Here is a 27,558-nt window from a genome sequence, read left to right as displayed (position 1 = left end):
TCCTTCCATGAACATCATTCTTGTTTCGTGTTTTACGTATCGTAGACCCATCAACAGAGATGTTAGCATGTTCCAGAGATTTCTGTAAGTCTTTAGCTGACACTCTAAGATTCTTCTTAACCTCAATAACCTCATTCTCCAACCAAGATGGCGTAGCAATTGGACGTCTGTTTTGTCTTGTCCCGTCGCGTGTATATATCATTTTCTTTGTATATATTTTTTTATCTCAATTTCCATATACGGACTGAACATACTCTCCTGCAACCCGGCTCACCTAATGTGGTACGGATCTGCTATTTTTTATACTTTAGAACCGGAAACCCCAATCATAAGCTAGCCAGCTGACTAGCTACTAGCTAGTAGTCAGTTAGCCACTGCTAGCGGTCATCACCGTTAACTCGGACATCAGCCAGCCTCAGCCCGGTCAATTCCTGCCAGTCTGCATAGCGTGATATCAACCCAGAGCTTATCGGACTGCTTTTTCTCTACCACATCACCGGATTCCTACCGCAAGCTCTGAACCTTTACACCGCATCATCGCAGCTAGATAGCTGCTACCCGAGTCGCTACTTCTGGCTAACGTCTGTGTCCCGAAACAAGCACCAGTTAGCCTGGAGCTTTCCTCGAGCTGGGCCCATCTCCTGGCTAGCCGAAGAGGTCCCTTAGCCAATTCTTGGGCTACAATACCTCTTTTTCCAATTGGTCCAGACCCTTTACTGCCGACACAGAGCCCCGTCAATCCATCACGACTGGTCTGCCGACGTAACTGTCCGAGGGGGTTTCAACAGGCTCTTCCGTTGCGACCTCCCACGGAGGCCCATCTGCTAGCCTGCTATCCCCGGCCCGCTAGCTGTCTGAATTGCCGTGTCTCCAGCTCGCCTAGCTACTCACTGGACCCTATGATCACTCGGCTACACATGCCTCCCCCTAATGTCAATATGCCTTGTCTATTGCTGTTCTGGTTAGTGGTTATTGTCTTATTTCACTGTAGAGCCTCCAGCCCTGCTCAATATGCCTTACCTAGCCCTTTTGTTCCACCCCCACACATGCGGTGATCTCACCTGGCTTAAATGGTGCCTCTGGAGACAAAACCTCTCTCATCATCACTCAATGCCTAGGTTTACCTCCACTGTTCTCACATCCTACCATACCCTTGTCTGTACATTATGCCTTGAATCTATTCCTCTCACATAAATGATCAAGGAACCTATAAGGTACAACCCTAAATCCGTAACCATGGGCACCCTCTTAGATATTATCCTGACCAACTTGCTCTCTAAATACACCTCTGCTGTCTTTAAAAAGGGATCTCAACAATCACTGGCTCATTGCCTGCATGCGTAATTGGTCCGCTGTCAAACGACCACCCCTCATCACTGTCAATCGCTCCCTAAAACACTTCAGCGAGCAGGCCTTTTTAATCAACCCGACCCAGGTATCCTGGAAGGATACTGACCTCATGCAGTCAGTAGAGGATGCCTGGTTGCTCTTTTAAAGTGCTTTCCTCACCATCTTAAATAAGAATGCCCCATTCAAAAAATGTAGAACTAAGAACATGCAGGCCCTTGGTTCACCCCAGACTTGACTGCCATTGATCAGCACAAAAACATCCTGTGGCATTCTGCATTAGCATCGAATAGCCCCCATGATATGCAACTTTTCAGGGAAGTCACAAACCAATATACTCAGTCAGTTAGGAAAGCTAAGGCTAGCTTTTTCAAACAGAAATTTGCATCCTATAGCACTAATTCCCAAAAGTTTTAGGACACTGTAAAGTTCATGGAGAATAAGAACACCTCCTCTCAGCTGCCCTGCACCGAGGATAGGAAACACTGTCACCACCGATAAATCTATGATAATCGATCATTTCAATAAGCATTTTTCTACGGCTGGCCGCGGTTTCCACCTGGCTTCCCCTACCCTGGCCAACATCTCAGCACCCCCTGCAGCAACTTTCCCCCCCCTGCTTCTCCTTCACCCATATCCAGACACCTGATGTTCTGAAAGAGCTGCAAAATCTGGATCCCAACAAATCAGCTGGCCCATTCATCCTCTCTTTCGTATCGTCTGAGATCCCCAAAGATTGTAAAGCTGCCACGGTCATCCCCCTCTTCAAAGGGGGAGACACTCTAGACCCAACCGACCATTTCGAATCCCACCGTACCTTCTCCACTATGCAATCTGGTTTCCGAGCTGGTCATGGGTGCACCTCATCCACGCTCAAGGTCCTAAACAATATCATAACCGCCATCGATAAAAGACAGTACCGTGCAGCTGTCTTCATCGATCGGGCCAGGCTTTCGACTCTGTCACTCACCGAATTCTTATCAGCAGATTCAATAGCCTTGGTTTCTCAAATGACTGCTTCGCCTGGTTCACCAACTATTTCTCAGATAGAGTTCAGTGTGTTAAATCGGAGGGCCTGTTGTCCGGACCTCTGGCGGTCTGTATGGGGGTGCCACAGGGTTCAATTCTCAGGCCGTCTCTTTTCTCTGTATATGTCAATGATTTCGCTCTTGCTGCTGGTGATTCTCTGATCCAGCTCTACGCAGACAACACCATTCTGTATACATCTGGCCCTTCTTTGGACACTGTGCTAACAAACTTCCAAACGAGCTTCAATACAACACTCCTTCCATGGCCTCCAACTGCTTTTAAATGCTAGTAAAACTAAGTGCATGCTCTTCAACCGATCGCTGCCCGCACCCGCCCGCCTGACTAGCATCACTACTCTGGACGGTTCTGACTTAGAATATGTGGACAACTACAAATACCTAGGTGTTTGGTTAGACTGTAAACTCTCTTTCCAGACTCACATTAAGCATCTCCAATCCAAAATGAAATCTAGAATCGGCTTCCTATTTTGCAACAAAGCCTCCTTCACTTATGTTGCCAAACATACCCTTGTAAAACTGACTATCCTACCAATCCTTGACTTTGGCGATGTCATTTTCGAAATTGTTACGGTGCGTGAATGAGGACCCAAAAGCGAATTAACGTAAACAGAGCTTCTTTAATAACAAAACATAGGTAGGCTCAGATGGACCGGCAGATTCCGACAGGACAGGACAAGGTTGCAGCAAACATGACGATAGTCTGGTTCAGGCATGAATAACACAAACAAGAATCCGACAAAGACAGGAACAAAAACAGAGAGAGATATAGGGGACTAATCAGAGGGAAAAAGGGAACAGGTGGGAAAAGGGGTGACGAGGTAGTTAGGAGGAGACAAGGAACAGCTGGGGGAAAGAGAGGGAGAAAAGGTAACCTAATAACGACCAGCAGAGGGAGACAGGGTGAAGGGAAAGGACAGAAACAAGACACAACATGACAATACATGACAGAAATAGCCTCCAACATTCTACTCAGTAAACTGGATGTAGTCTATCACAGTGCCATCCGTTTTATCACCAAAGCCCCATATACTACCCACCACTGCGACCTGTATGCTCTCGTTGGCTGACCCTCACAGGTCATCTATAAGTCCTTGCTAGGTAAAGCCCTGCCTTATCTCAGCTCACTGGTCACCATAGCAACACCCACCCGTAGCACGCGCTTCAGCAGGTATATTTCACTGGTCATCCCCATTGCCAACACTTCCTTTGGCCTTTCTCTGCTGCCAATGACTGGAACAAATTGCAAAAATCACTGAAGCTGGAGTCTTATATCTCCCTCTCTAACTTTAAGCATCAGCTGTCAGAGCAGCTTACCCATCAATGTACCTGTACACAGCCAATTTGTAAATAGCATACCTAACTACCTCATCCCCATATTGTTACTTATCCTCTTGTTCTTTTGCACCCCAATATCTCTACTTGCACATCTATCACTCCAATGTCAATGCTAAATTGTATTTTTTTCGCCTCTATGGCCTATTTATTGCCTACCTCCCTACTGTTCTACATTTGCACACACTGTACATAGATTTTTCTATTGTGTTATTTTTATTTTTTTATATTTTTTGAATTTTTTACCCCTTTTTCTCCCCAATTTCGTGGTATCCAATTGTTGCAGTAGCTACTATCTTGTCTCATCGCTACAACTCCCGTACGGGCTCGGGAGAGACAAAGGTTGAAAGTCATACACAACCCAACCATCCGCACACACAACCCAACCATCCGCACAGCGCGCATCCAACCCGGAAGCCAGCCGCACCAATGTGTCGGAGGCTACACCGTGCACCTGGCAACCTTGGTTAGCGCGCACTGCGCCCGGCCCGCCACAGGAGTCGCTGGTGCGCGATGAGACAAGGACATCCCTACCGACCAAGCCCTCCCTAACCCGGACGACGCTAGGCCAATTGTGCGTCGCCCCACGGACCTCCCGGTCGCGGTGAAATAAATTGTGCATAAAGGTGAAATAAATTGTGCATTCTGCACTGTGCTCTTGCAGTCATCTTTGCAGGACGGCCACACCTAGGGAGAGTAGCAACAATGCTAAACTTTCTCCATTTATAGACAACTTGTCTTACAGTGGACTGATGAACATCAAGGCTTTTAGAGATACTTTTGTAACCCTTTCCAGCTTTATGCAAGTCAACAATTCTTATGTCTTCTGAGATCTCTTTTGTTTGAGGCAACGCTTCTTGTGAATAGCAAACTCAAATTTTGTGAGTGTTTTTTATAGGTCTGGGTAGCTCTAACCAACATCTCCAATCTCATCTCCAATCGCATTGGAAAAGTCATTAGCCTAGGGGTTCACATACTCTTTCCAACCTACACTGTGAATGTTTAAATTATGTATTCAATATAGACAAGAAAAATACAATAACTTGTGTGTAATTAGTTTAAGGACACTGTGTTTGTCTATTGTTGTGACTAAGATGAAGATCAGATCAAATTGTATGACAAATATATGCAGAAATCCAGGTAATTCCAAAGGGTTCACATACTTTTTCTTCCCACTGTATGTCATTAAGGTATTTCTGTTTTTATTTTTACTACATTTGCAAAAGTTTAAACAAAAATGTGGTTTTGTTTTATCAGTATGTATTATTATATGTAGATTGATATGGGGAAAAAATGATGTAATAAATTTTTTAATAAGGCTGTAACGTATCAAAATGTGGACAAAATCAAGGGATCTGAGTACTTTCCGAAGGCACTGTATACTGCATGTCAGGTCAGTTGTTGGTCTGGGGACGTCTCCAGAGTCACCGAAGGAGCGCGTGGTAATACTGATGTAGAATTAATTGCAAGTCACACGAACGACAAAAATGTACTCTGAAAAATCACTCTCTGGCTCTCTCCTCTCAGCAGGGTCTCAGCAGAGTCACTCAGAAAAATGTATCATGACTGTCGAGTCAGTTAAAAGAGTCAGTTAAAAAATAATGATTTGTCCGCGGACTAGCCATCACTAAGAGCACTAATCATTAGTTTACCACTCAAATTGCCAGGGTCAGAGGTTCCAAGCCCGTTCTATTCATTCTATCTGTATGTGTGCTGCTGCTTCTGCTACAGGGGAGAATCATTTGCTACAACATCTTGCTTGTTTCAGCAAGGAGCAACAAAGTTTTATCACGTTGTTAAGAGTCCACATTACCGTACGAATGGACTCAAATGCCTGAATGGCTGGCAGTCCCGTCTTCAGTCAAATGTTCTTTACATTTTTTTACATTTTATTTCATGACCGGCTTCATCCATAACCGTCAGTTACATGGTTATGTGGTAATTATGCCAGCCCTAACACACGGTGTGTGTGTCCTGCCCCATTACCCAAACTGGTGATCTGCTCTAATGGCATTGTAGGCCCATTAGTAAATGAGGGGTCCCACACTGACACGCCATGCCCATGAGATGAGCCTCTCTCTCTCTCTCTCTCTCTCTCTCTCTCCTCCCCTCTCTTCTGCATCTGTTTAGACATACAGTAGTGTCCGACAGGTCATTAATAAAGCTGCTGTGTGTCACATGCGCACACACACACACACACACACACACACACAGCCAGAGAGATAGACAGACACACCGCCAGACACTAGGCCCACTGGCTCTATTGATCCTTGAAACATTTGTGAGCGAGAGAGTCCACCTAATAGAGGACTGTAGTCTCTCTCTCTCTCTCTCTCTTTCTCTCTCTCTCTCTCTCTCTCTCTCTCTCTCTCTCTCACTCGCACTCTCTCGCTTTCTCACACACTCTCTCTCTCTCTCGTTCTCAATTCAATTCAAGGGGCTTTATTGGCATGGGAAACATATGTTAACATTGCCAAAGCAAGTGAAGTAGATAATATACAAAAGTGATATAAACAATAAAAATGAAATGTAAATATTTTCTTGTGGCAACAGTTCACAAATCTTGCTGCTGTGATGGCATACCCCGGTATTTTACCCAGTAGATATGCGAGTTTATCAAAATCGGGTTTGTGGATTTGTGTAATCTGAGGGAAATATGTCTCTAATATGGTCATACATTGGACAGGAGGTTAGGAAGTGCAGCTCAGTTTCCACCTGATTTTGTGGGCAGTGTGCGCATAGCCTGTCTTCTCTGGAGAGCCAGGTCTTCCTACGCCGGCCTTTCTCAATAGCAAGGCTATGCTCACTAAGTCTGTACATAGTCAAAGCTTTCCTTAAGTTTGGGTCAGTCACAGTGTTCAGGTATTCTGCTGTGTACTCTCTGTTTAGGGCCAAATATCATTCTAGTTTGCTCTGTTTTTCTGTTAATTCTTTCCAATGTGTCAAGTGATTATCTTTTTGTTTTCTCATGATTTGGTTGGGTCAAATTGTGTTGCTGTCCTGGGGCTCTGTGGGGTGTGTTTGTGTTTGTGAACAGAGCCCCAGGACCAGCTTGATTAGGGGACTCTTCTCCAGGTTCATCTCTCTGTAGCTGTTGGATTTGTTATGGAAGGTTTGGGAATCACTTCCTTTTAGGTGGTTGTAGAATTTAACGGCTCTTTTCTGGATTTTGATAATTAGCGGGTATCGGCCTAATTCTGCTCTGCATGCATTATTTGGTGTTCTACGTTGTACACAGAGGATATTTTTTGCAGAATTCTGCACGCTGAGTCTCAATTTGGTGTTTGTCCCATTTTGTGAAATCTTGGTTGGTGAGCGAACCCCAGACCTCACAACCATAAAGGGCAATGGGTTCTATAACTGATTCAAGTATTTTTAGCCAGATCCTAATTGGTATGTCGAATTTTGCGGTCCTTTTTATGGCATAGACTGCCCTTCTCTCTCTCCCTCTCCTTCTCCCTCTCTCTCTCCCCTCCCTCCCTCTCCTCTCCTCTCCTCTCCTCTCCTCTCCTCTCCTCTCCTCTCCTCTCCTCTCCTCTCCTCTCCTCTCCTCTCCTCTCCTCTCCTCTCCTCTCCTCTCCTCTCCTCTCCTCTCCTCTCCTCTCCGTAGCCTGGATCAATAGCATCTTTGTGTGTGGACAGTGGACACTCCCTCTAGTGGTGGTGGTCAGCTAATGCAGACAGGCTGGACCAGGCAAGGAGGGGGGAGAGGACGATATTGGGGGAGATTGAGGACAGAGGGACAGAGAGTGAAGAAGAGGTAGAGGAATAGGAAGAGACAGGGGGTGGAATTAAGGTTTATTTTGAATTGTACACATTTTCAGCTTAAAGCTGAATTGCAGCATACATAGTCATGCAAAATAATATGAGATGTAGTATAGAATATAACAGTTAAGTAGCATTAAGCAGTCTCAGAAAGTAAGGCATAGATAAGTATGTTGTAGTATCTGTCAATCTGAGTAAGGGGAAGGTTCAGTTTATATAGATGTAATGGTAGAGGGGAAGGGAGAAAAGAGCGATTGATTGAGAGATTGAGGGGGGGGGGGGGCAGCAGAGCAGCATTGTGGCGAGGGAGGCGGGGCATGTGAAATTAACACGTCTTTGCACTGGGAATGAAGCCATCACGCACTAAAGCAGCGCTCATTCCCTACACAGCACACACTGATACGAGTACACACATCTGCATGCACTGATAGATGCACACAAACACATGCAGCCCACACAAATCCACACAACACAAATGAGCCCAGGCACACAGACAAGTTCGCACAACATGATGCAAATGCCGCTACACAACAAACAAAGTGACAGGTACTCTCACTTTCACTCAGTTCTTGAGCACACAGAAACACCAAACATGCTTCCTCCCTTTTCTCTCTCATTCTCCTTATCTGTGTCATCTGAGAGTCACACATCTGAGAGCTGCACTCACAACTGAAATGGAGAAGTGAAACTAAACTATGCGGCCACCCTGACAACGTTGACGGTTATCATCCACAGCTTACATTGTGAGGTGGTGCTCCCTCCACTTCCCAGGAGCCTGCCGAGGCCCTGCTGAGGCCCTGCTGAGAGGAGAGGACCAGATATACTGTAACACTCATCTAGATAAGGATCTATACATCTCACCTCACTGTTCCACACATTTCACCTCTTTAAGCACAGCAATCACATAGAGGAGTGATTGGCGGGGACTTGGTGCTACTCTGCAGATGTTTGTCAAACATAAGCCCACTGTTACCAGGAAGGATTTGAATAGTTAAATATCTCAGATCAGATTTCACACAGTTTCTACCTGTGTGTGTGTGTGTGTGTGTGTGTGTGTGTGTGTGTGTGTGTGTGTGTATGCGTGTGTGCGTTTGTGAGTGTATGTGTGTGTGTGTGTGCACAAGACAGAAATAGTCACACCTTGTGTTGAAGGCTCGATAAGGTGCAGCTCGAGCTCCTCGGTGACTGCAATGTAAACAATAGCTGTAATGACATTCACGAGGCTCGGGGAGTGGCGAAAGGAATTCCAGACTTTTCTTTTACAAGTTGTGATCTCGGGAATAGCATCAGTTGGTACCTGCACTCGGAGCGATGTTTTGCTGTTGTCAGTGTTTTAATCTAAACCAGTCAGAAATAAATAACCAACGAGTTGATCACATCAGTTCAGTTTCCTTACGGGTGGCTCCCAGAGGTAGGGAGCTCATTGTGTGGCTGTGGCTGGATGTGGCTGGGCAGGAGAGAGAATTTCCCCAGGCAGGGTGACTCAAACCTGGGTGAAGAGGGGTTGAGAACCTGGGCGTGCTCCGTGGAGGTGGTGGGTTGAGTGAATGTGAGAGAGGGGGAGAGAAGGGGGAAAGGACTGGAGGGAGAAGGGGAAGTGGTAGGGTAGATAGATGAAGGCGACTGGCGGCGAATTGGCATTGTGAAAAAGGGATTGGAGAGAGAAAGGGGCGAGCTAATGAGCTGGATTTTCTGGAGAGTTGGCATTCCGCTCATGGACCACTCTTCCCTGTAGAATAGCTGGCTGGAGCTAAGCTTCCTGTTTGAGCCCTGGATCGGGAATGAACGAGGGAGGGAGGAGGGGAGGAAAGGGGGTGGGGGTGTTGGAAGCAATAGAACAGATGAAGAAGGAGAGGATAGAAGGAGGGAGGAAGAGAGAGGGGGGGTGGCGGTGGAATTGAATACCGGGGAGCTGTGTTCTCACAGCCAGTGTTGCCATGGTTACCCTGGAATTCTGGCGAGTAAGGAAATTTCATTCACTCCAGTGTGAAAAAAGGGAGGGAAATATCAAAAAAGCAAGAAAACACAACCCCCAAAGAAAAAATAAATATCATCCTCCATGTGCCCTCCACCCCTCTGTGCTCTGTCGCTTTTTTCCTCCCCCCATCCATTGCTCCCTTCCCCCGTGTACCCACCCAGTGCTTTTTGTTTGCCACTACCCTGTAAGTAAACACAACACCCACTCACAAGCCTCCCATCCCTGCCAATCGCCCTCCAGGTAAGGCAGAGAACAAAAAACACTAGAGCTATCAGTAGCCGTTCCTCTTCTCGGAAGAAGGAAGAACGGGGGAACCAGTAGTGGTAGGATCCATCCACTACTCCACACAAGTCACATTTAAGCTGGCTGCTGACATGGCAAGAACTGGAACTAAGCGCTGTCACCCTGACGACTCTCCTGAGCGCTGCTGGGCTGTCAGGGCTGGCATCTGCGCGTGGTGCTGCCCGCCTCTCCTCTCCTTGTCTCTCCTCTCCTGCCTCCCTGCGTGGCCTCTGGCCCACAGACACACACATACAAACAAACACACACAGACACATACACACACTCTGCAGCACACTGTCTCTCCCAGCGCTGGTTAACTGGAGCTGACAGCTGCACACGGGTTGACAGTGGCGCTGGTGCAGTGGACCTGACAGCTTTACAGAGGCACAGTGATCACACACACACACACAGATACACAAACACAGATGCAGCGCACGCAAGTGTACTTCTAGGTTCTTCCACATTGCTCCACAGTGGTTTAACTTGTATGGTAGATACTGTAACTGTGGTTCAGGGCATCTGATGAGTCAGTCTGTTGATGGGTGTACAGTACATGTAGATACTTGTGTCTGTGGGTAAAATTCATCTGTATTCCTAGAAGCCTCCTCTGCTTTTGGCATGCATTACAGTCAATAGAGAATGTCTCCTGTGTGTCTGTGCAATGTGTTTGAGTGTATGAACAGAAATAGAATGAATAGAACGGGCATCCCCATTCAAGTCATAATGGTAATGGGTGGACTGGTGGCCATTGCGAGTGTTCCCATAGGAGCAAAGCATAGAGATAGATAGAGGACTCATAAACCGTTTTAGCATGGACATTGCCATTGAGAGCTTCCACCATGCTTCCATGCTTTAAAGTAGTTAACATAGTCAACTGGGTGGGGATTCCCAGGAGTTGTAGCCTCAATGGCAATGCCCATGCTGTCACAGACCCATTAATGGCACAGATATAAAGATGAGTCCTCTATCTTTCTCTGTGGAAGAAATGTAGTTCAGGATGACACATGTTAAGACGAGGGGATTCTAATATACCATAACTCTTTGCAAACATGGAACCAACATTGCTAGTTAGTAACAGCGCTAGTAGTAATTATCAATGGCGCTCGTCCCATGAATTTGTTTATTTTCAAACCCTGCCGCATGGATCATTACATTTTCTTAACCAGTATTTTTCTTTTTACGTAGGAGCAAAGCAGGAAGTAAATTAGGAAGTGTACCTATCAGTCTGTGCTGAGATTTGTTGAATCAACTCAACTGACATGACAAAAAATACCTTCCATTGCATGAGCAAATCAGTTAGCGTCATTTGAATGTACATTCTATATTACCATGGACATTATTGCGTCACCATACCAGGCAGCCATTACGAGTGTACCCATCATCTGTTTTCCAGTCAAATTGACAGGGTTAGAGGTTCCAGGCCCATTCTATTCAATCCATTTCTATGGTATGAAATGTGTTGACTTCACTGTATCCACCAGTTGCTGACCCATCCATCTTCTCTTCCTGTCTTCCAGTGGCTGAGGAGGGACTATGGGAGTGTGGGCTGTCATATGAATGCCGGACCCTCCTGTTCAAGGCCATTCACAACCTGCTGGAGAGGTACAGTACAACTACATTTCCCATGAGCCACTTGGAAAATGACTTGTCAGCTCATCCCATGTCATATATGTAAAGTATCACGTAAAGTAAGCTGAATATTCCCAGTCTAGGCATAGGCTATTTCTGCTTAATAACCATTTCTACTCCCACCAACTGCTAAGGAAATAATGCTGACAAAAATAGAGACCACCAACGGTTAAAAGACTAATAAAGTAATAATCCAATTAAAACCTGGACTGAATCAATAACTCCAGTAAAGCTTCCCCATCTGCTAAAAAGAACCAGCACATATTTGGTTTAAATGAAGTTAAACATCAATGATCATCATAGGGGGGGGGCAGGCTGAATGAACCTTCTTATTACCTTGAGTCTACCTCCTCCTCTCTTCCAACTCTATACCTCTGCTCTATATTGCATTGTCATAAAGCCTTAAATAGAGTCTTCATCTAATGGTACTGTGTAACTCCATTGATGTGAGTGTTTAGGTATGAAAACAAATCTATTCTATTTCATTCTCTGTTCTTCCCTGATTGGGTATGTGTGTGCCAATCTCTATGTACAGTATGTGTCTATGTGCATGTATATGTGTGTGTATATTATATATATACTGTGATACAGATGTTTAATGTCTCCCCTCCCCCAGGTGTCTGATGGACAAGGACTTTGTGCGGATTGGGAAGTGGTTTGTCAAGCCATATGAGCTGGAGGAGAAGCATATGGGCACCAGGTGAGTTTAACCATCCTTCTCAATCCCGCACACAACCTCCTCACGGCATCAGCGCCACGTTGCTCTGACACAGTGATAACTAGATTGACATTGGGGGAACGTTGCCCCCATGCTGGGTCCGGGGGGTGTGACAGACAGGCGGTGTGAATGGTTGCCATGCGCCGGCTGCTCCCACCCTGCCTGGGATGTGGTGACACCTCTGACTGCCTCGCGGCACCTGGCTGTGAGCCCATGGGATCATGTCACTGCGCTCGCAGGTGGGAAAGGTGGGAAAGGCTCGTGCTGTGAGACAGACGACGGCTCGGCTCCTGTGTGTGAGAGTGCGAGAACTGGTCCGCCAGACTGCCTGAGTGTCAGACTATTGAGAGAGGGGTAGCGAGCGTTGGTGAGGTGTGAGAGCTGAGCAGAGGAAGGATTTGTGGCTGTGTGTGTGTGTGCCTGCCAGAGACATACAGAACAGAGGAGCACAGGAGAGGGGAATTGTTGTTTTAACTCCGCTTTTTGCTTAGCTTGAAGTTTGGTGCATTATTGACAGTTTAAAATGTTTTTTTTTTAATATAAGATGGAATTAATTGCAGCTGTTCATAAATTAGACACATATTCCTATCTGCTTGGTTACAGGAAACATTTAACTCAAAGACATCTCGCAAGAGGGATTCAGATGATCATGACACATGATAATTAGTTACAATTATGCAAATACATTGAGTTGCAGTTTGAGAACTCTCCATATCCATGTTTTTAGGAGTGAGATCCTCTCCTACGATAAGTAGCTGTGGAGAGGTTCCCAGTGATAAAGATGCAAGCTGTGGCACAATTCCAAAGGTGTTGAAAGAATTGAGTGTGACTCCTTCAAGGGCTAGGACACAGCATGCAGAGAGAGAGCGAGAGACCACTCAGCCATAGCCGCGAGAAGTAGGCTACATTGACTCATTTACTTGTGGAACACGCATGCAGTGCAACATGAAATAGATGCATTAAACACGCTATCAAGGCCAACTTCAAATACCGACATCAATGTGATAGTAACGGGAGCATAAAAACAGCTGACTGTGAATGCAAACTATGCCAGATAAATCCTGGACATGCATTGAAATAAAGGCATACATCAAAGGACTTACTTAGGCCTATAATCGACAAAGACACATAAAGACAAACAAACTCAACCAAGGAATTAAGAAAATCATGAAATTCTAAAGGAAAATCTACGCATTAAGGCCACACCGGTGATTCAGCACCACTGAATTATCAGCGCCTTGCTACAGGTAGCCAGCTAGAATTATTCTATTTGTGGGAAGTTAGACATTTTTTGGGGCACAGTTGAGCAGCCTACAATGCTTAGATGAAAATCATAACTGGCATGCAGCTCTTTATAAATAGTAGGATCAATTGTAAATTGGCAATCATATGAAAAATGTTGCCAACCCCCTGCTATAGGCTATATGAAGGACTGGCATATACAGTGTACTATGACAATGCAGTTGTCTCGTGCGCTTCCCACCAAAGTTGGGAAACATTCTGCGAATATTGAAGCAAGGCATCAACAAGGTGGCTCTCAGAATATTGCAAGAGATCGAGAATGTTAATATTGCAATATAGTAGCCGACGCGGAAGGCGGCCGCAAAAAAACCCCGGGCCACCTAATATCTGATATTATTGTGTTGCCTACGCAGCATCTGGGTGCCCATTACATATACAGTGCCTTGCGAAAGTATTCGGCCCCCTTGAACTTTGCGACCTTTTGCCACATTTCAGGCTTCAAACATAAAGATATAAAACTGTATTTTTTTGTGAAGAAAAAACAACAAGTGGGACACAATCATGAAATGGAACGACATTTATTGGATATTTCAAACTTTTTTAACAAATCAAAAACTGAAAAATTGGGCGTGCAAAATTATTCAGCCCCCTTAAGTTAATACTTTGTAGCGCCACCTTTTGCTGCGATTACAGCTGTAAGTCGCTTGGGGTATGTCTCTATCAGTTTTGCACATCGAGAGACTGACATTTTTTCCCATTCCTCCTTGCAAAACAGCTCGAGCTCAGTGAGGTTGGATGGAGAGCATTTGTGAACAGCAGTTTTCAGTTCTTTCCACAGATTCTCGATTGGATTCAGGTCTGGACTTTGACTTGGCCATTCTAACACCTGGATATGTTTATTTTTGAACCATTCCATTGTAGATTTTGCTTTATGTTTTGGATCATTGTCTTGTTGGAAGACAAATCTCCGTCCCAGTCTCAGGTCTTTTGCAGACTCCATCAGGTTTTCTTCCAGAATGGTCCAGTATTTGGCTCCATCCATCTTCTCATCAATTTTAACCATCTTCCCTGTCCCTGCTGAAGAAAAGCAGGCCCAAACCATGATGCTGCCACCACCATGTTTGACAGTGGGGATGGTGTGTTCAGGGTGATGAGCTGTGTTGCTTTTACGCCAAACATAAGGTTTTGCATTGTTGCCAAAAAGTTCAATTTTGGTTTCATCTGACCAGAGCACCTTCTTCCACATGTTTGGTGTGTCTCCCAGGTGGCTTGTGGCAAACTTTAAACAACACTTTTTATGGATATCTTTAAGAAATGGCTTTCTTCTTGCCACTCTTCCATAAAGGCCAGATTTGTGCAATATACGACTGATTGTTGTCCTATGGACAGAGTCTCCCACCTCAGCTGTAGATCTCTGCAGTTCATCCAGAGTGATCATGGCCCTCTTGGCTGCATCTCTGATCAGTCTTCTCCTTGTATGAGCTGAAAGTTTAGAGGGACGGCCAGGTCTTGGTAGATTTGCAGTGGTCTGATACTCCTTCCATTTCAATATTATCGCTTGCACAGTGCTCCTTGGGATGTTTAAAGCTTGGGAAATCTTTTTGTATCCAAATCCGGCTTTAAACTTCTTCACAACAGTATCTCGGACCTGCCTGGTGTGTTCCTTGTTCTTCATGATGCTCTCTGCGCTTTTAACGGACCTCTGAGACTATCACAGTGCAGGTGCATTTATACAGAGACTTGATTACACACAGGTGGATTGTATTTATCATCATTAGTCATTTAGGTCAACATTGGATCATTCAGAGATCCTCACTGAACTTCTGGAGAGAGTTTGCTGCACTGAAAGTAAAGGGGCTGCATAATTTTGCACGCCCAATTTTTCAGTTTTTGATTTGTTAAAAAAGTTTGAAATATCCAATACATGTCGTTCCACTTCATGATTGTGTCCCACTTGTTGTTGATTCTTCACAAACAAATACAGTTTTATATCTTTATGTTTGAAGCCTGAAATGTGGCAAAAGGTCGCAAAGTTCAAGGGGGCCGAATACTTTCGCAAGGCACTGTATATATAATATACACAGTGTATTCAGACCCCCACATTTTGTACCGTTACAGCCTTATTCTAAAATTGAAGAAATTATAAATTTTTCTCATCAGTCTACACACAATACCCCATAATGACAATGCAAGAACAGTTAAAAAAAAAATTTTTTTGCAAATGTATAAAACAATAAAAAAATAAATTGAGCTCAGGTGCATCCTGTTTCCATTTACTTACGTATTCAGACCCTTTACTCAGTACTTTGTTGAAGCACCTTTGGCAGCGTTTACATCCTCAAGTCTTCTTGGGTATGACCCTACAAGATTGGAACACCTGTATTTGGGGAGTTTCTCCCATTCTTCTTTGCAGATCCTCTCAAGCTCTGTCAGGTTTGATGGGAAGCGTTGCTACACAGCTATTTTCAGGTCTCTTCAGAGATGTTCGATCGGGTTCAAGTCCGGGCTTTGGCTGGGCCATTTCAAGGACATTCAGAGACTTGTCCCGAAGCCACTCCTGCATTGTCTTGGCTGTGTGCTTAGGGTCGTTGTCCTGTTTGAAGGTGAACCTTCACCCCAGTCTGAAGTCCTGAGCGCTCTGGAGCAGGTTTTCATCATGGATCTCTGTACTTTGCTCTGATCATCTTTCTCGATACTGACTAGTCTCCCAGTCCCTGCCGCTGAAAAATATCCCCACAGCATGATGCTGCCACAACTAGTTTCCTCCAGATGTGACGCTTGGCATTCAGGCCGAAGAGTTCAATCTTGGTTTCATCAGACCTGAGAATCTTGTTTCTCGTGTTCTGGGTCCTTTAGGTGCCTTTTGGCAAACTCCAAGCGGGCTGTCATGTGCCTTTTACTGAGGAGTGGCTTCGGTCTGACCACTCTACCGTAAAGGCCTGGTTGCTGGAGTGCTGCAGAGATGGTTGTCCTTCTTGAAGGTTCTCCTATCTCCACAGAGGAACTCTAGAGCTCTGTCAGAGTGACCATCTGGTTCTTGGTCACCTCCCTGACTAAGGCCCTTCTCCCCGATTGCTCAGTTTGTCCGGGTGGCCAGCTCTAGGAAGAGATTTGGTGGTTCCAAACGTCTTCCATTTAAGAATGATGGAGGCGACTGTGTTCTTGGGGAGCGTCAATGCTGCAGAAATGTTTTGGTACCCTTCTCCAGATCTACAGACAATTCCTTCAACCTCATGGCTTGGTTTTTGCTCTGACATGCACTGTCAACTGTGGGACCTTATGTAGAGAGGTGTGTGCCTTTTCAAATCATGTCCAATTAATTGAATTTACCACACGTGGAGTTCAATTAAGTTGTAGAAGCATCTCAAGGATATTCAGTGGAAACAGTACTCCATTTCGAGTCTGATAGCAAAGGGTCTGAATACTCATGTAAATAAGGTCTTTCTGTTTAAAAAAATGTATAAATTGCAAATTTGTCAAAAAACATATATGCTGCAGCACCCGTACTTCCCGCGGCTATGCATTTAGCCTCTGTTTGTTGTAATGGTTTTAGACACATCCTCTAACTAACCAATTGAGAAAAGGAGCCTCACAAAAGAACACACTTTCATTGCCTCATAGTCATTTGAGCTATGGCAGCTCCACCAATCAATCACAATTCAAGTGTGTGGGAGTCCTAAACTGTCCTGGATGTCTTCTCTAAATCATGTCTTCCTCTGCGCTGCGTTTAGTGCCAACATTGTCTTCATTGTGCCGCAGTTAGTTTCCGTTTTTAATGAGTGAAATTGCTGCTTGCTAATTAATTTGCCTATTAAGACGGCATTGTCTTTGCTTTGACTGTGCAACGAGAAAATGATGAGAGAGAAGAGAGCGAGAGAAAGAGAGAGCAACAGAGAGAGGAGAGCAGAAAAGAGAAAAGAAAAACACTTGCATGCCTCCGCTCCGGGGAAGAGCTGGACGACAGAGAGGAGGAACTCTGTCACTCTGAAGGAGTGCGGGAGCGAGAGCAAGTGAGTGAGTGAGTGAAGAAGTGAGAAGAAGGAGGAGGAACGGAAACTGTCCTGAACAAGGGGAATGGTAGATGTGTTGAGTTACAGTGATGGGATATGTGTGTTGCTGCTGCTGTGTGATGATGAGGATGTGTGTCTAGAGTGGAGGGTGGATACAGCTCTTTGAAGCTTTGAAAAGGGGGCTGGAGCTGTGGGGGTTGGACAAATGTGACACCGCTTGACACTCCTTAGAACAATAAGGAGCAGTCTTTCCCCTGAGAAGGGGAGGGGGTTGTGAGGGTGGGGCTGGGTTGGGGCTTCGAGAGTGCAGGCCTTTCCCAGAGAGACCAAATTTGGTTAGCCCCTATGCTAGGCTCTGAGAGGCCAGGGTGTTTGTGTGTGCGTCTCTCTCTCTCTCTCTCTCTGTGTGTGTGTTTGCGTACGTCTGCATGTGCATGTATGAGGGAGGGTCCTAAGGGGGGCAGAAATCTGCCATAGGAATGGCTAGTGAAGAAGGGACAGATAAGGGAGGATAGGGGGGGGATTAGCCACTGTTGCACCCACGTGATTATTCTCCAGTTTGACAGCTTTGTCTGAATACACTGTCAGCTGGCGCACCCCCTGCCAAGCCTGCCCCACTGCCTTCCTGTGAATTATTGAACAGACTGAAAGAAAGAGAGGGGGGGGGGGGGAGTGAGACGGAGAGAGAGACAAAAAAGAGGGAGGGGGGACACTGCACCATTCCTCAACATCCAGTCTGAAAGACAGACAGACACAAACACAAACGCACACATCTAGATGTACTCACACATTCACTCTTAATGGTGATCACACTCAATTGAACAATGGCATGTCTGAACAGAAATTAAAATTCCAATAAAAAAACATGCACACACACTACTCCCCCCCTACTCACACACATACACACACTACTCCCCCCCTACTCACACACATGCACACACTACTCTCCCCCCTACTCACACACATACACACACTACTCTCCCCCCTACTCACACACTACTCACACACATACACACACTACTCTCCCCCCTACTCACACACATACACACACTACTCTCCCCCCTACTCACACACATACACACACTGCTCCCCCCCTACTCACACACATACACACACTACTCTCCCCCCTACTCACACACATACACACACTACTCTCCCCCCTACTCACACACTACTCACACACATACACACACTACTCTCCCCCCTACTCACACACATACACACACTACTCTCCCCCCTACTCACACACATACACACACTACTCTCCCCCCTACTCACACACTACTCACACACATACACACACTACTCTCCCCCCTACTCACACACATACACACACTACTCTCCCCCCTACTCACACACTACTCACGCACATACACACACTACTCCCCCCCCTACTCACACACATACACACACTACTCCCCCCCTACTCACACACATACACACACTGCTCCCCCCCTACTCACACACATACACACACTACTCCCCCCCTACTCACACACATACACACACTGCTCCCCCCCTACTCACACACATACACACACTACTCTCCCCCCTACTCACACACATACACACACTACTCCCCCCTACTCACACACATACACACACTACTCTCCCCCCTACTCACACACTACTCACACACATACACACACTACTCTCCCCCCTACTCACACACATACACACACTACTCTCCCCCTACTCACACACATACACACACTACTCTCCCCCCTACTCACACACATACACACACTACTCTCCCCCTACTCACACACATACACCCTACTCTCCCCCCTACTCACACACATACACCCTACTCTCCCCCCTACTCACACACATATACACACTACTCTCCCCCTACTCACACACATACACACACTACTTTCCCATCCACTCACTCACTCACTCACTCACACACACACACACACACACACACACACACACACACACACACACACACACACACACACACACACACACACACACACACACACAGATGCACTGGACATGACCAACCCACAAAACAATTCACAGGGCCCATCTATCAGTGACATCATGCACATTGGAGCATTGCTCAGTTGAGCGTGTGCTACTGCTGCTGTCTCCTTTGTACCTACTCTGCCTTGTCCTGTATACACGTCCACTGAGAAGCTATCCCCTCTCTGTCTCATAGGTGGCGCTAATGGGCAGTATCCGCCTGTCTGCCCGTGTTCTGGGCTTTGGCAGTGTCTCTGGTGTTTATTCCTGTGTGCCTGTAGGGCATGGGAAGGATTGGCACATCTATGGAGATATGCCCCCCTCCCCTTGCACGGCACACACTCCCTCTCTTCTCTCTCTTTGTGTCTGAGAGTCAGGAAGAGATTGTGTGTTGGTTACGGATTGCATCAGATGCTGAGGGAGAACGAGAGAGCGAGGAAGTGAGAGAGAGAGAGGAAGAAAGAGAGGGAGAGAAAGAGAAACAGAGAGAGGGAGTGAGAGAGAAGAAGGGAGTGAGTGAAAGGGATAGAGAGATATCTGTGGAGAGTTAAAACATAGATAAGAACGAAGCATTACCAGAGACAGCTGAATGATTGGAGTGTATTGAAGACTCAAGCAGCAGGGCTTCTCCTCCTCTCCTGTACTCTATGCATGCTAAACATAGACGTTTGTTCGGCTGCACTACCTTCATTCATTTGCATTTCTTTCTGTGCATATGGTGATATGCATACTGACACTGTACAGTATGTTCACAATTCAGTGGTGAGGGGCAAAGTTATTCTCTGGTCCTCTCAACTCACTGTCTGTTTCTGTTTGCCAGACAAAGAATTCCCCTTTTTAGGTACTGTACAATGTGGGTTTTGTAGTGTGTGAGAATTAATTTGTCTTTGCATAATACCAACACTACAAATGTGTGTATGAATATTGGTGTGTGTGCATGCGTGTGTCTTTACAGTGTGTGCGTGTGTCTTTACAGTGTGTGCGTGTTTCTGTACAGTGTGTGTGTGTGCATGTGTCTGTACAGTGTGTGTGTGTGTGTGTGTGCATGTGTCTTTACAGTGTGTGTGTGTGTGCATGTGTCTTTACTGTGTGTGTGTGTGTGTGTGCATGTGTCTGTACAATGTGTGTGTGTGTGTGCATGTGTCTTTACAGTGTGTGTGCATGTGTCTTTACATTGTGTGTGCGCGTGCATGTGTCTTTACAGTGTGTGTGTGTGCATGTGTCTTTACAGTGTGTGTGTGCGTGCGTGATGCTCCTGGTGTAAGGCTGTCTGGATGACTTCCCTCGCTCCCCTCGGCCAGGAGGGAGCCAATGACATTGAGACATTAGCCATCTCCCTGGCAACGGACATTTGCTGTCAGGCTACATCACAAGGTCACGCCGCTACCTCAGGAAAGTAAAAAAAATAAGAACTCTCTCCCTCCCCTTCTCTTTCCCTCTTTCTCCTCTCCCTCTCCCCTCCGTCCTTCTCCTTCCCAAATCTGTCTCCCAGCTCTCTCTCTCCCGTCCCTTGTCTCTCGCCCATCTGTCTCTCGTCCCTTTCTCCCTCCCTCCCCTCTCTCTCCTGCATCCTTCCTCCCCCTCCGCTTTACATCCATAGAGATGCATCTCAGAGTGGCATGTTAATTGTTTCCCATTGCGTGTGACTGAGAGGATGGAACAGATCACTGGCAGTTCATTCTGCTGGCTTGACTGCCTCAGTGATTGTGGCACACTGCTAAGGGATGAGGAGGGCTTGCTCTGAGATAAGCCTGGTGTGTGTTTGTGTGTGTGATCTTGAGTGTGTGTGTGTGATCTTGAGTGTGTGTGCAGGTGTGTGTGTAGGGCTCCTGGAGCAGTGCAGGCATGTGCATCCAACAGTTTTCGTGGTGATACACTTGTACACTCTTAGAACAAAAATCTAGAGACTAAAAGGCTTCTTTAGCGGTCCCCATAGGACAAGGGTCACCAACCTTTTCCGAGTTCAGATCACTTTCTGTGCCCAAAAGCAAGCCAAGCTCTACCGCTCAAGAGTTTTTTGAAATCATGACTTAAAAAACACAAGCTTATGCAACATTAACATAGATTATCACTGCATATTGGCTCTGCTTGAATTGCCCTGTCAACGTTGATATTTTCAGAATATTTAGAAATTATATTTCAAAATAATTTTAGGTAAATGATCACACTGGTAATAAATAATTTGTTGTATTACTTGTGAGGCACAGCTGAATGAATGAGCATAATAACATTTTACTGGACTGTTGGCCTGGATCTGATGGTCAGCCGGAGGGAGGGAGGGAGCAGCGATGAAACTGCCTCTCACTTCCTCCCTCTGCTGAGAAAAGGGGACACAGTCTTCAAGTTTATGGCGAAACTCAATTCGCAGTGCATTATTTCTGCCTCTTGCACCAATTCATGTTGTTACTCCTAGGACCAGAGAAAGTAAAATATTCCTCAATATTAAAAAAGACACAGCTGCTAATAATAACAACTCAAGCTTATTGGAACACTTTGCAATAGGCTACTCGTTCATTGTAACTGCAGTGCTGGTTGTAGTGTGAGTGGAAGTAGGGAGAAAATGCATTTTATGGCTTATAGTAGTGTTGACAGTCCTGAATAACAACTTAAACATGAATTTACTTCTAAAAACAGCAGCTCTTTGCTGTATTCATTTAGTCTCTTTAGTCAGGGTTTAAAAAGTTTTGAAATCTCACAGTGTCAACTTTGCTGTGCGCTCGAGGCTTCTTTTTACAGCCTATGGTGCGAGGAAATTTGCACAGGCATGGTGGTTTGAGATATATTTGTTCTCTGGGCCTGCCGAGTATCCAGATTTCTACCTTCAGACACATGAAATGGTTTGAAACGGTTACACTGACTTTGTGGTGTTAGGGCTACTGAATCAAGTAGGAATGCCAGGGCTGCTTTGTGGTGCTAGGGCTGCTGAATCAAGTAGGAATGCTAGGGCTGCTTTGTGGTGCTGGGGCTGCTGAATCAAGTAGGAATGCTAGGGCTGCTTTGTGGTGCTAGGGCTGCTGAATCAAGTAGGAATGCTAGGGCTGCTTTGTGGTGCTAGGGCTGCTGAAACAAATAGGAATTCTAGTCTTTATCGTTGTTGTTTTTTACAGAAATGTTTGGTGAACGACTACGAATGCCTCGGAGCAACTGGTTGGTGACCACTGCCATATGATAACCCTTTGAAGAACCCTTTTTGATTCCAAGTAGAAGACTTTTGAGTTCTATGTAGAACCATTTCCACAGAGTGCTCTACATGGGACCCAAAAGGGTTCTACCTGGAACCAAAAAGGGTTGTACCTAGAACCAAAAATGGTTATCCTATGGGACCAGCAGTAGAACCCATTTGGAACCTTTTTTTCTACGTGTAGGGTAGAGTTGTGTGGATCAGTCGCGTGACAAGAAGTTTCCCTCCTTTTTAAGCGCCGCGCTCTCTTCGTGGGATACTGCTCAGCTCTGCCCCCTTTCAAGTGGAAGATGACTGAAGAGCATGGAGAGAAAGAAGAAGAGGACACACTATGCATTTTTCTGCCAGTGATTCACCAACCAGCATGTTGCATACCGCTGCTTAGGAATTCTATTAATGGCATCAGAATTTTATTTTTATTTCTCTTCATTTGTATGTGATCAGGTTAATTCCTTGTGGTTTACATAAGCATTGTAAAGGATGGGATGAGTGTAGCATAGAAAACACACACTGATTTATTTCTCAAAGAGGATCATGTCAGAGTAATGCCTCGTCAATTTACCACTTAGTGACTTAATGCATCATGATGACTCACAGACATACTACTGTTCAGCTGAACAACAACTCTACTTGGGAATGGAACAATACCAGACGATGTGACCTGTGATAATTTTATTTATTTTATTTTTATTTTACCTTTATTTAACCAGGTAGGCAAGTTGAGAACAAGTTCTCATTTACAATTGCGACCTGGCCAAGATAAAGCAAAGCAGTTCGACAGATACAACAACACAGAGTTACACATGGAGTAAAACAAACATACAGTCAATAATAAAGTATAAACAAGTCTATATACAATGTGAGCAAATGAGGTGAGAAGGGAGGTAAAGGCAAAAAAGGCCTTGGTGGCAAGGTAAATACAATATAGCAAGTAAAACACTGGAATGGTAGTTTTGCAATGGAAGAATGTGCAAAGTAGAAATAAAAATAATGGGGTGCAAAGGAGCAAAATAAATAAATAAATTAAATACAGTTGGGAAAGAGGTAGTTGATAGGGCTAAATTATAGGTGGGCTATGTACAGGTGCAGTAATCTGTGAGCTGCTCTGACAGTTGGTGCTTAAAGCTAGTGAGGGAGATAAGTGTTTCCAGTTTCAGAGATTTTTGTAGTTCGTTCCAGTCATTGGCAGCAGAGAACTGGAAACTGCCAAAGAAAGAATTGGTTTTGGGGGTGACTAGAGAGATATACCTGCTGGAGCGTGTGCTACAGGTGGGAGATGCTATGGTGACCAGCGAGCTGAGATAAGGGGGGACTTTACCTAGCAGGGTCTTGTAGATGACATGGAGCCAGTGGGTTTGGCGACGAGTATGAAGCGAGGGCCAGCCAACGAGAGCGTACAGGTCGCAATGGTGGGTGCTAGACTTGTTTTTGACACCGTCAGGGTTGGGGTCAGAATTGTTTCATTTCAAGCAGAAATTCTGGTGGAAATTCTTACATGCAAAATGTGGACAATAATTGTCAGTATTCTTTTCCCGTATCGCGCCTTCGTTGTCCCATGATATGGCCCCTAGCTGCCCACCTCCCCATCTCCTTCACCACCACACTATCAATCATTTAATAGGCCCGTTAATTGAGTGACAAAAAGCAGAGGGAAACATTTCCTTTATCCTCGGGGATTCTTATAGCGTCAGTAAACACCTCAGTCACTGAGCAGAGAGAGAGGATCAATAGAAATACAGATTATATATCACACCAGCACAGCAGCCACCGCATCCTTGTTTCATAGCTATCCAAATTCTGTCTAGCTTGACTGTAGGCTATTTACCATCCACAGAGACGTTCCTTAAGCCCCAGGTTCCTGTAATATATTAAATGCAGCATATGATAATATCTGTTATTCCAGGTCGCACGCTGTCTATCTAAAGCCCTGACCACTAAAAACACTCAAATAAAATAGTAATGAGCGTTATTTCCATTGATCAATGTGTGATGGTCTGTCATTTGTCAGAGTGGCAAGGAGTGGGATGTAATAGCAAGCTGAACAGAGATGTAATGTAATAGCTAGCTGAACATAGCTGTAATGTAATAGCTAGCTGAACAGAGATGTAATGTAATAGCTTGCTGAACAGAGCTGTAATGTAATAGCTAGCTGAACAGAGATGTAATGTAATAGCTTGCTGAACAGAGCTGTAATGTAATAGCTTGCTGAACAGAGATGTAATGTAATAGCTTGCTGAACATAGCTGTAATGTAATAGCTAGCTGAACAGAGATGTAATGTAATAGCTTGCTGAACAGAGGTGTAATGTAATAGCTTGCTGAGCAGAGCTGTAATGTAATAGCTTGCTGAACAGAGCTGTAATGTAAAAGCTTGCTGAACAGAGATGTAATGTAATAGCTAGCTGAACAGAGCTGTAATGTAATAGCTAGCTGAACAGAGCTGTAATGTAATAGCTAGCTGAACAGAGATGTAATGTAATAGCTAGCTGAACAGAGATGTAATGTAATAGCTAGCTGAACAGAGATGTAATGTAATAGCTAGCTGAACAGAGCTGTAATGTAATAGCTAGCTGAACAGAGCTGTAATGTAATAGCTAGCTGAACAGAGATGTAATGTAATAGCTAGCTGAACAGAGCTGTAATGTAAAAGCTTGCTGAACAGAGATGTAATGTAATAGCTAGCTGAACAGAGCTGTAATGTAATAGCTAGCTGAACAGAGCTGTAATGTAATAGCTAGCTGAACAGAGATGTAATGTAATAGCTAGCTGAACAGAGCTGTAATGTAATAGCTAGCTGAACAGAGCTGTAATGTAATAGCTAGCTGAACAGAGATGGCAACCAGGCTAAATGTGTGGTGCTTTTTTTTAATAATTCAAAAGGACACCGGTGTGTGTACTGTGTATGTACATGACATGTACAACTAATGTGTCCTTGAACCAGGAGTCACCTCATTGGACAGCAGCAGCCATATAAATGGCTCTCTGTGTGTTTAAGCGCTAACATTGTGCTAGCTAGTAGCAACACAGGCTAAGGCCACCCACCAGACAGCTAATGAATAATGCAGAAGGCTGGGTGGCTGCATTCTCCTGATTTCCTGGTTAAAATGAGAGGCGTTGGGAAGGGATGGGAGAGGAGACAGAGGGCCTTCCTATTGGTCATTGTCAGGTTACGAGCACCAGCGTCGTTCTGTTAATCTGTAAAGAGGTCAGAGCAGATTGGAGCGGCCCGGTCGTCTAGTAACAGTCATCATCACCCAGACAGATTAACATAATTCACAATTGAGATTCCGTGGTGGCGCAGAGAGGCAAAGTCAGGTCAGTGAAGTGGTGGAACCGATTAGTGGGGCTCATCGGCTGGAGATTCACATTTCGCTAGTCAGTATAAATGCCCAAGGTGTGCTTAATATGCACACTAGTGTGGATAATGAAATCTAGCCAGAACACAATCTCATTACTCTCCCCTATATGATTCTCTCTCTCTCTCTCCTACTCTCTCTCTCTCTCTCTCTCTCTCTCTCTCTCTCTCTCTCTCTCTCTCTCTCTCTCTCTCTCTCTCTCTCTCTCTCTCTCTCTCTCTCTCTCTCAGAGCCAGTACTTTACATTAAACATCAGCAAGAGAATGGATTGCTATTGAGATGAACACAGTGCTCTCTGATGCATTTACTTGCCATTGTTCAGACCCCCCAGTGGTGCTGGTCCGTGTTGTGTGGCAGGCTGCTCAGTGTGGTGCCAATGTCACAGGAACACGTTGTCACCTCGTAGACATCATCAGTGGCTCTTGTACGGAACAAAGTCATGCTCTGTGTGTGCACTGAATCTAACGTACATGAGTTCAAACAACCGTTGATATGTAGGGCTTTCAGCTAAGACAAATATATGTTGGCGCACACACATGCACATACACACACATGCACACACACACACAGTACAGTATATGGGTCATTCCACCAATTCGGTGCCTTTTGAGAAGTGTAACCTAATTTTAACATTCTATCATAAAGAGCACATGTTCAACTTCATAAAAACACGTTTTCCCATCTCAAAAGGTAAAAAAATAATAATACGTGCCTAGTAAGTGCCAAATAAAGTAACAGGGATGACGAGTTCATCCTAAATCAAATAAAATCAAATGAAATTTGCCATCTGCGCCGAATACAACGGGTTTAGACTTTAACTCTGCGTTGTTAGGAAAGGCTCGTAAGCAAACATTTCACTGTAAATATTTAAGTTACACAAAAGGAGTCAAATACAAATAGCAATGAATCCCCTTGCAACAAGGGGGAATGGAAGCTTGTTTTGTGCAACAGGGTGTGGTAATTGAATGTAATCCATGGGTAACAGTGTTCTGCTCAGCCCACTCATTTTTCCACCACAAAACACTAGAAATGGACAAAAAGAGTAGAGCCAGCTCACCTGCTTTTACACTAGACATTACTATTAGATGTTCACTGTTCCTTTTTACATTTTTTCAAAAAAAAGAAATAGGTTCCCCATATTAAAACGAGAGTTCAGTTCACGTAACAGGGTTGACCTTAAAAAGAGCGACAGACGTATGTGAATCACATGAAATAGATCATCTTCACAGATTACTTTCTCAAAGCAACAAAATAGCAAGGGCTTTACAATGATGGTGAAAAGGAGGAGAAATCTTGGGGTCAAGTGGGTTAAAATCTTCTTAGAAGTCACAGATGGTGCAGTATTTTGGCAGTTTAGCTTTATTCCTATAGAACATAAGGTTGATTTCATTCTACATGTGTTCTATATTAAAAGGCACTTCATTTAATTTAAGAGGCTTTTAAAAATCAATATTGGTGCACAATTTCTACTTAAAATATCAAAGGTACTCAAAAGGCACTCATTTCGTGGAACAACCCAGATGAAGTGGCTGTGTTTGGGTCCTATCCTGCTCTGCAGTGTCTGATTGCTTTGAGCATAAAAGCATTAATTGTGCTCACTACCAAGCCATTAAACCTGGCTGTGATCTCAGCTTTAAGTGCGGCGGAATCTGAGAGTGTGTGGCGTTGAATTATTCACCTCCCCCTCTCTTTCTCTCCT

General features: G+C 44.9%; 1 protein-coding gene across 8 annotated transcripts in view; it reads left to right on the top strand.

Moving 5' to 3' along the window:
- The window catches only part of LOC110509342 (mediator of RNA polymerase II transcription subunit 13-like), a 109,528-nt gene that overhangs the window by 53,358 nt on the left and 28,612 nt on the right, over positions 1-27,558 (top strand). For all 8 annotated transcript variants that reach the window (XM_090226937.1, XM_036967292.2, XM_090226936.1 and 5 more), the window contains exons 3-4: positions 11,271-11,355; positions 11,999-12,082. In XM_090226937.1, coding sequence (XP_090083063.1) covers positions 11,271-11,355; positions 11,999-12,082 — 169 coding nt within the window. The remainder of the gene's footprint in view (positions 1-11,270; positions 11,356-11,998; positions 12,083-27,558) is intronic.

Source organism: Oncorhynchus mykiss, chromosome 29, assembly GCF_057628025.1.
Source record: "Oncorhynchus mykiss isolate SJ-2025 chromosome 29, ASM5762802v1, whole genome shotgun sequence".
Lineage (NCBI taxonomy): Eukaryota > Metazoa > Chordata > Actinopteri > Salmoniformes > Salmonidae > Oncorhynchus > Oncorhynchus mykiss.
Note: the sequence above shows the minus strand (reverse complement) of the source record. Positions and strands in the feature narration are given on the sequence as shown.